General features: G+C 35.2%; 1 protein-coding gene across 4 annotated transcripts in view; it reads right to left on the bottom strand.

The window, feature by feature from the left end:
• Window positions 1-10,468, bottom strand: part of cadm4 (cell adhesion molecule 4) — a 161,029-nt gene that overhangs the window by 34,987 nt on the left and 115,574 nt on the right. For all 4 annotated transcript variants that reach the window (XM_016500820.1, XM_016500821.1, XM_016500819.1 and 1 more), the window contains exons 2-3: window positions 7,611-7,757; window positions 1,696-1,983 (exon numbers count right to left, since the gene is read on the bottom strand). In XM_016500820.1, coding sequence (XP_016356306.1) covers window positions 1,696-1,983; window positions 7,611-7,757 — 435 coding nt within the window. The remainder of the gene's footprint in view (window positions 1-1,695; window positions 1,984-7,610; window positions 7,758-10,468) is intronic.

Here is a 10,468-nt window from a genome sequence, read left to right as displayed (position 1 = left end):
AGTGCTGTCAAACAATTAATCGCGATTAATCGCATCCAAAATAAAAGTTTTTGTTTACATAGTATATGTGTGTATAATGTGTATATTTATTATGTATATATAAATACACACCCATGCATGTATATATTTAAGAAAAATGAATGTTTATATATTAAATATATTTATATATAATATAAATTATATGAATATAAATATATACATGTAAATATTTTCAAAATATATACTGTATGTGTGTGTATTTATATATACATTATACATATACACAGTACACATAGATATATTGTGTAAATAAAAACGTTTTTGAATGCGATTAATCGTTTGACAGCACTATAATTAACTAATGTGATCACACTTAATTTTAAGGTCCAAATCTTGCTATTAACAAACCATTAACTATGACTTTTGCCTCAATAAACTCCTAATTTGCTGCTTATTAATAAGTTTAGGTATTGGGTAGGATTAGGGATCTAGAATATGGTCATGCAGAATATGTGCTTTATAAGTACTAATAAACAGCCAATATGTTAATAACAGGCATGCTAATGAGCAACTAGTTACTAGTGAGAATTGGTCCCTATACTAAAGTGTTACCACTAATGTTAACAAACTGAACCTTATAGAGTGGGTCCAATCTCAGAGGTACCATCTAACAATACAATGACATGAATACAGCACTGGTGTTATAGCACAGGCCAGGTTTTAATGTTTGTGTCACTCTACATGTCTGTGTTAGTGGCGTTCCAGACCAGAATATGCGAGCAGTATTTTGGAGTTGTGCCATTTTTCCAGACCGGCTGTCAGCCTGTGTGCTACTTGGTGAATTAACAGAAAATTTGGTCCTAAACACAGTACTTGACATAAACTTGCTTATATAACTCTTACATGTGTGATATTGCTTAAATATCCTTGATCAGGCAGACATTTAAATTATTTTCACTGAAGCGAAACAGCATCAGACTCAGAAGACTAAATTCAAACTGAGCCCCGTTGTACTGAATCTGTCGCAGACAGACACACTTGCGCTCACGACTTTGTAGAGTGCCATCATTGATAGAGTGCCAAGCCTACAATCTCACCCTGCACTTTCCTGCCTCTTTTTTTCCTGTCTCTGTGTCTTTGTTATTTTCTTTCTCCATGTTTTTACCCTTCTTGGAGCCCAAAAAAGAAAAGCTGAAACAAAAAGATAGAGAAAATATGATGGCAGTGAGAAAAAGAGCGGCGAGAAAGCAGGAAAATGAGAGGCAAAGTTAACAGAAAAGGAATAAAAGGCACAGATTGGGGCCGCACCTGGATCCAGTTCTGTGTGTGGGAGTGTATGTGACAAAAAAACGTTCTTCTGCACACATCCAAAGGGACCCAGATGGACAGACGCATTTGAAATTCGATAGAGTGACATAAAGCAATAGAGGGGAAAATGTGCCAGTGAGCAAACACATGGGGGAGAGGAGCAAAGCGTATCTTCCTGGCTGTCAGAGAGATTAGTCGAAATGCATGACATTTACCGTGAAGACAGAGAGTCTGACAAAGAGACAAAGCAAATATGCACACATGTGAAGGATTTTTAAGAAAAGCTGACACTTTTGTGTTTGTATATGTGCTTATGTGTCTTTCATATTTGTAAGTGCATGTATAGTATATAATGTGGCTGCACTGAATGTGAAATTACAATAATTGTGACATTTAAATTAAACTCACCTGCGATTTCTCGGCGATCTCGGACCCAGCGCAGGGTGGCTGGTGGTTTGCTCCGCGGGGACACACATGTGAGTTCCACCTCTCCACCCTCCACTGCCTCTGTCTTCACCTCCACCGTAGGCACCTCTGGGGGCACCACCACCGACAGCGTCGCCACCTGGTGGTGTGTGTCATCGGTGTAGAGCTGGCAGAAGTAGCCACCCTCGTCAGATACACTTACATTAGTCAACGTGATCCGCACCAGGCGCGGCGTGAAAAGAACCATCTGAAAACGGTCGTCTTTCAGTGCTGGAAGAGAGGGAGAGAGAGTAGGGATAAGTAAGGATAAAGGAACCACAGGATACGCAAGTTAAAATTAAATTAAAATTGAGCCTGTTTGCTTTCTAAATGCATCCTTGTAGTCTTATTTTGAGCAATTTCAGTGGTGCATGTTATTGCAAAGAAGAAAATGTGCCTTTTTAATTTTTAATCAAAATGGAATGACTTTCTCCTTCTCTGAAATGACTTCCCTTTTCCGCTGACGTCCAAATAGGCATTTAGGCATTGTTTTAGCAGTCCTATTTCGAGTTTTGTTTCATTCTGGTTTATATCGCCTTCTTTTCACAATGATTAAAATCAAGTCAAGCCCATTACGTAAGTAAAATGGGTTGTGGTTGGCAATTCACACTAACTTGAAGTAACAAAATGGCTCTGTGAAAAGAAAAAGAGCCATACAAACGCTACTAACTTAACTACACTACCATTCAAAAGTTTTTTTAAAGAAATTAATACTGTTGTTCCAATGATGCAGCATTACATTTATCAAAAGTAACAGTAAGGCATGATATGTTTATATTAGAATGATTTCTGAAGGATCATGTGAGACTGAAGCCTGGAGAAATGGATGCTGAAAATTCAGCTTTGTCATCACAGGAATAAATTACATTTTAAAATATACTGAGACAGAAAATGGAAATTTTAACTGGTAATATTATTTCACATTATTACTGTTTTCATTGTATTTTTAATTCAATAAATGCAACCTTGGTGAGCATAAAAGTTTTTTTTTATAAACAATTTTGTGGCCGACTCCATGTTCATCCATGCCTAAATACTGCTGTCATTACTGTTTTCAATTGTTTAGTTGTCAGAAAAAAAAAGGTTTTGTAGATTCTGATTGTGTAAGATATAGGCCTATAAATGCCACTTTATCTTTCGAGTTTTGTAAGTAACTTGATAGTAAAATAAAATAGTATTACCTTTTAAGTAACAAAGCAGTTAGTGTATTGGCTTTTAGAGTTGCAAGCTACAATCAAAAGGGAATCTTGTAGCTTAACTACTTGCAAGTCATAGTTTCAATTAACTCCAACTCAAACAAGAAAAATCACACAATAAAGATCAAAAGAATGGAGCAACATAAAAAGGAGAAGATGAAAAGGAGAAGAAAACAACAGACGAGGGTTTTTAACTAGCATCTCTCACAGAACAGCTGACACAGAACAACACATAATACTGAGGTGAAGCAGAAAACAGAAGCATCGAGAACTAGTGTTGAAAATGATTTTCGCTTTGAAACCAAGGTGAGAGAATAATCAATTGTCAGAAAATAATAATAATAACAAATAATGATGCTGGTTACAAAGGCTGGATGGACCTTTTTGGGACAAGATTCACACAAACCGTTTTGTATTGAGTATTGACCTGCACTAAATACCCCTTTTCTCCCTACTTCCCTTTAATACTTTTTGTCTGTGGCCGACTCTGCTCTGGAGATGCGACCCTTTGCCATCAGCACAATCTCAGATAGCAGCACGCCACACTGGATCCATAAGATGATTACTGCTCTGAGGGACCCAGACATTTTTCAACACCTGGCTGCATTTATTTGTGTGTCATGTTGGAAACTGAATGAGTGAGCAAATGAGTGACTGAATGCGCAAACAAGTGAATGAACCAATTCATGTTTGAATGAATGAACAAGTGAGTGAATCAATCAATGATTCAGTGTTATATTAAGGGAATGATAGTGATACGTTGAGTAAAATGAATCAGTCAGTGAATGAGCAAGTGAATCAGTGAATGAGTTGTTTATTGATTTAATGAGTGATACATTGAACGAACGAGCGACTTCGTGAATGAATGAATGAGTGAGTGATTGTATGAACCAATGATTGAATCAATTAAATCAGTGTAACGATAAGTGAATCACTAAATAAATCAGTCTGTGAAAGAGCAACTGAATGAGTGAATGCGAATTATACATTGAGAAAAAGAGTGATACATTGAATAAACGTTGATTGAATCAATGATTCCGTATGTTACATTGAGTGAGTGATAGTGATACAATGAGTAAGTGAATTACTAAATAAATCAGTGAGCAAACAACTGAATGAGTGAAATTGTACACCAAAGTCAATGAAAGAATTGATACATTGAAGGAACAATGTAGTGAATTAATAAATAATTGAATCAGTGATTCAGTGTGTTACATTGAGTGAGTGATAGTGATATATGGAGTAAGTGAATCACTAAATAAATCAAGCAGGTAAGTGAATTACTGTTATATATCGGGTAAGTGAAAAAGTGATACATTTACTGAATGAATGATTGAATCAATGATTCTGTGTGTTACACTGAGTTAGCGATGGTGATACACTAAGTGAATCACTAAGTAAGTGAGTAAGGTAAGTGAGTTGGTGAATGAGAGATACAGTACAGTGAACAAATGAGCAAGATAGTGAATGGATGAATGAATTAATCAATCAGTCAATGAATCATTGAATCTGTTACACTGAGTGAGTGATAGTGATGCAAGTGAATCACTATATGAATCAATCAAGTGAGCGAGCAACTGAGTAAATGGGAGTTATACATTTAGTAAGTGAAACAGTGATACTTTGAATGAATGTGCAAGTTAGTGAATAAATGATTAAATGCATGAACAAATCAAAAGAGTCGGTGTGTTGCACTGAGCAAGTGGAATGATACATTGAGTATGTGAATTGATAAAATGAATAGTCAGTGACAAACAACTAAATGAAAGAGTTAGTTATATATTGAATAAGTGAAACAGTGATACTTTGAATTAATGAGCGAGTTAGTGAATAAATAAGTGATAAACTGAATAAGTGAGTAAGCTCTTTTTCATGACATGTATCTTCTCACTCGATACATGTTTCACGCGACAGGAGTAAAAGAGCCTCACTAAAGGAGATAAATTCCTTCGCTCATGCTAAATGGCAGGGAAATGTCAATGCATTGTCCAGGCCAGTGTCACCTTTAGTCACGCCTCATTTACATACCTCACAGATCTGGCCAATCTGAAGGAATCTCATGGAAAGGGCGCATGCTGATAGGCTATTGTATGCATGACTGCTGAGGGATATTTACGCCCTGCTGCCTGCTAAAAGACTGTTATCGGGATTCATTAGTTAGCAAGCAGAGGTTTTCATTTGCGTTTCTCTGTACATTTAGACCAGGGCACTCAAGCAGTAAGAGCAGCCTGGAGCTGTCATGAGAATCCACCGACATTAAAAGCCTAAAGATTGTTAGCAAAAGGTGTGTCTGAAAATAGTGGTGTGAATGGCTCAGAAGAGGGGTGATTTAGCTCCTACAAAATGGCCCAATTATGTGCACTTATAAAAGCAGAGATCACGGATACTAATTCAGCTTTTAGCTTTTGTGGTCCTTTCTGGTTCTACCAATTTCATTCTTTTTCTCCATTCCCTTTTTTCACTGAATTACATATGCTTTCTGTGTCCTTTGCTGAGGCAAGGGTTACAAAGGCAAGGATGAAAACACACTGCATATCATGTAAAACGAGGGTGACAGAGAGTCATCACTTAAAGGGATTTCAAATTTAAGCGATAGTGATGGCTGCGATGGAAAAAACAAAGGTTATTACATAAAAGGATCTTTAAAAAGAAATTGAAATAAGGTGTAATCAGTTAAAAAGGATTTCAGAAAGACTGATGGCGCCAGTTTAAATATATTCCAAAGATGATAAAAGCTAACCAGCATGAAAAGAGACTGCTCCACTGCTAGCACGGACACGGAGGTTGTGTTTAACATATTTACCACTTACCAGTGCTACAAGAGAACCATTAATGGATATGGAATGTGTCTGATGAACTCAATGTCAAAGAGGGATTGCTCAATAAATTAATTCTAGTACTTTTGCTTAAAAAACCCAGCAGCTGCAATGTAATAAAAAATGGGGAAAAACTTTAATAAGATCATTGTCAAACTTTAAATGATGCTTTGTAGACGCTACACTCTCAGAAAAAAGGCTGTCACTGGGATGGTAGCTTTTCAAAAGGTACTAATATGTACACTTCAGGTATTAATATGCACCTTAAAGGTACTAAAATGCACACTTCAGGAGTAAATAAGGTACTAAGGTATACCATCCCAGTGATAGCTTTTGAAACTTTTCTTTCTGAGAGTGTATAAAGGTTTGTTGCTTTATTAATTATGATATTAAGTTTAAAATGAGAAAATTATGTCACATTATGAGATATATATAATGTCACATTGTGAGACAGTTATAGTTTCTAAAAAAAAAATGTCAACACTGTGACATGCATTGCATTTTGAGAAAAAGTCACTTTGTGAAATATTTAACCTTTATTTAACCAGGCAAGTTAATTAAGAACAAGTGGCAATAAAAAGGGATTCAATTACAGAAAAGTCAATTTCACAAGACATACAAAAAACAAAGTTGCAATTACAAGATATAAAGCCATATTGTGAGATATAAATTTGCAACTCTCAGTAAGTTACCATTTTAATTATAAGAATTAAAGTCTATATAGCAAAATGAAGTCAGTTATGAGAAGTAGTCATATTGGAGCATATAAAGTCAAATCAAAATGTAAAAATAAATCTAAATAAACCAAAATAAAACATTTGTATTTTAAATAAAATATTTAATCTACACTGCAAAAAAATGAATGTAATTTTAACAGTAAAATATTGTAAAAATGTAAAAAAAAAAAAAAAAAAAAAAGAAGTTAATATGTTAACAGTAAGTTCCTTTACTATATACAGGGAAAAGTGTAAAAGATCTAACCAGACATTTAATGTTTTTTTTTACAGTAAAATGCTATTAATTGTACAGAAATTTAGAAGTAAAGAGTTTTTAGAAGTAAAAAGAACAAATCCATGTATAATTTACAGTCAAAAACTGTAAACTGGTATTTACAGAATTATTGAGTCACACTCCACATTTGAAAGTATTAAAGGTACAAAACAGATTTTAGTAGCAGTGTGCATTGTAGAATTTACTGGTTTACATTCAAATTTTCTTGTTTGTAAATTACAGTTTTATACAGGAAATTTTTTAGTTTTTCTGAATTATTTTACAAAATTATTCTGGCAACCACAGCTGCCAAAATTACTTTGTAAAAACTACAGATTTTTTTTTTTTTTACAGTCTAACTATAAGATTAATGATCCGTTAAGCATTGTATAATGCAATACAATTTTATACTAAGTTTAATTTAAGAAAATCTTACTGTGAAATATAACAACACAATTGCAAGTAGTCAAAATTGTGATGTATAAAGTGACAAACTCACAATCACAAGATTGTGAGATACAAAGTTGCAATTCTGAGAATTAAGTGTCTTTTGTATGAAACGTATAGTCGCAATTATGAGAAATAAAGTTGTAATTTTGAAACAAAGTTGCAATAAAATCTCAATTGTCAGATGTAAAGTTGTTTTTTAGTTTTACTGTTGTTTACAGTATGTTGCTAAAATAAAATAAAATATCCCACTAATTGTTCCTGTGTAAGTCTTCTAGATAACCTAAAGTAATGTGAGCGAGCATATTAAAATAATTATGCCAAAACAACTTTCTTCGAACATTTAAAGTGATGTTCTTTTTATGGGCTTTTAAAAAGATCCGCTAACGACTGCCAGTGAAGTGGTCACCTCGTGTTCCATTGAAGAATAGCGTTTGTCTGCGTGGGTTCTGGATGACCACGATCGAGCCATCGTAGTTCTGGAGACGACAGGAGATCTGTGCCGTCCCCCCCTCCAGCACGGTCACGTTCTCAGCCTGCACAGCCTGCCCCCGCGCTGAAACACAGAGGGGTGACAGAGTTGACGCACAACTCTCATTTGCTTAAAAAAAGGAATCATTTATAAATGTATTTTTGATGGACAGAAGGAGACAAGATGGCACACGGAGCAATATTGAAGATAGAAATACCTCCGTGACCAATTAACACCTCGCTCACGTAACTACCTTTGTGCTTAGAAGTGTGAACTATGCAGAAGAGGAGAGACAGAGCGAGTGAAAAAAGGAAAATAATGAGAGACTGACAGATAGACAGAGACTAGAAAGAAAGGGTCCTAATTAAGTGCTGGTAAGACCAATAGCATCGTTATCTTTATCCATTACTGTGGGCTGACACACATCTGCTCGCTCTGACATCCACCTCGTGAAAGTGCCGGTAATGACGGCTCTTTTTCGGGAATGAACTCGGATCAGTCATACGCAGGGAACACAGAACATCTAATGGCACTTTCACTGCTAAATCTAGTTGAAGGTAACATCTACTGCATGTTCTGGGCGACGCTCATGTATTGTTGATGTTTATTTTAGCAGGATATAGAGGAGCTGAACACGAGGTCGTCACTGCTGGCCCATGCAAGCATGCTGCTGGAACCTTCAGCACATCATTATCCGTGGTCTTCGTGGAGAGCCTGTCTCTGGTGGACTGTACTGATTCGCAATCCTGACACCAAGGCACCGCGTTCTTCAGCAGAACAGACTAGATCTGATGACATCACAACAGATCACTAGGGTAAAACTGTCACATTTGCTGATTCGCTGAGACCTGTCTCCTCCATTGCTCCACTCACCTAGCTAGGACAAGATGTCTGACATGCTCAGACTGACATGTTACAGACATGCTGTATGACAGGAAGTCTGTATATAGCTTGAGCTTGGAACAGTTGATGGAGTATTGTGTAGGTGAGTTATTTCACACTATAACATAATAATAATGTGGAGAATGTGAAGAGTGTTTCGTCATCTATAGGCACTTATGGTCCAAGGGCTGATTTTTATTATAAGTTTTTGTTATAGTTAAAGGCACAATATGTATGATTTTTTTTATTAAAATATCCAAAAACCACTAGAACAGTGTTATATATTTTGCTGACTTGTGTACTTACATTATCCCAAATGTTTCGAAGAATGTTCAAATCCAGAGAAATAAGCAATTTTAACTAGTGACACGGACCGTGTTTAGAGTGTCATTCTGTCGCCTGCTAATGACGTCATAACCCCTCGATTTCTTTTGTTTTGTAGAAAACATGGAAACACCAAAGACGCTTTAATATGCTATGCATTTTAATAGACCAGTGATGACCGCACAGAGTAGCATTATAACAGAACGTTCAAACGTATCTAGCATGATAAAACAGTGCTGATTTTTTTTCCCACATATGCACGACCAGAAGAAGCGGGAGCGCTAACGGAAGTGTGGCATAATAAAAGCTCCGCTGCTTTCGAGCCGTGTGTCACGCTCGTTCAGCAGCCTCGTTTCGCTTCGACAGCTTTCAGCCTCACCCTGCTTCATTCTACTACGTTAATAAATCATTAGCTCATCCATGAACATGATTTCTGCCTGAGTCCCGTCGGATTGCGTCGGCTGTGGGGATGAAGACGACAACTCCCATGATTCCCCACCCAGTCATCAAACTACACCTTTGTCTATTTGTTTATTTTGAATATGCGCCCTCTAGCGGCGAAAATTACATATTGTGCCTTTAAAAGACTGCTAAGTTATAGTTTTTTCGTCTTCTTGTTATATAAAGATCACATTAAAACTGCCTTAAACTTTTCCTCACAAATTTCTAATTTGTTTCTGTATTTATTTTATTTTTTCCAGATCTAAACTGTCTTGGAAACTTTTCCTCACTAATTTCTAATTTATTTATGCATTTATTTTATTTTGCTACTTTTCAAAAGCCTTTTATGTACAGTATAGATGTTTATTATTTTATAGACTATGAAAATTCATCCAAAATTATTTACATTTATTCTAATATCAGTTTAATTATCATAAGCTAAAAAAGTGAAATAATCATAAATCATTTCAATATTTATGTGAGAATATTTTTACACAAATTACAACTGTTTGCCACTACTAAAGTTTTGCACTGGTTTACCACTTTTTTTATATGAAGGTCATATTAAAACTGTCTTGGAAACTTTTTTCCATGAATTCATAATTTATTTTTGCATTTATTTTATTTTGCTACTTTTCAAAAGTCTTCTATGTATAGATTTTATTGTTTACCTTAAGCCCAAACCGGAATATGAAAATCCATAATAAAAATATTAATTGAACTTGTTTGAATATTATTCATAACATAAGATAAAAAGTTAAATAACTGTAAATCGTTTCAATATTTATTATGAGAAGATATCAATTTATATTCAAATTACAACTGTTCCATTAGTGCCATTTAAACCTTAAGCAATAATGATGTACTTGTTTATCAAGGAAAAAAACAAAACATGAAGAAAAAAAGTTAAATATCAAATATGAACAATAGCTTAAATGCATCATTTGAGATGTGTGGAAATGACAGTGTGGTGAAAACTCATGACTTTTCATGACTTTCTTCTGCAATGCATGTTTATCCATTATTGCACCATTGGTAGTGTACAAATAACACAACTAGTGAAACTTTTTTCATTTCCTAGTTAAAAGTTGAAGTGAAGATGTCCTCCAAACATTTCATGAGGACATCTTGGTTATAGACCAGAGGCA

This window comes from Sinocyclocheilus anshuiensis, unplaced genomic scaffold (genome assembly GCF_001515605.1).
Source record: "Sinocyclocheilus anshuiensis isolate Anshui unplaced genomic scaffold, SAMN03320099.WGS_v1.1 scaffold670, whole genome shotgun sequence".
Classification (NCBI taxonomy): Eukaryota; Metazoa; Chordata; class Actinopteri; order Cypriniformes; family Cyprinidae; genus Sinocyclocheilus; species Sinocyclocheilus anshuiensis.
The sequence above is the reverse complement of the archived record's forward strand: the minus strand, read 5'-3'. Positions and strand labels throughout refer to the sequence as shown.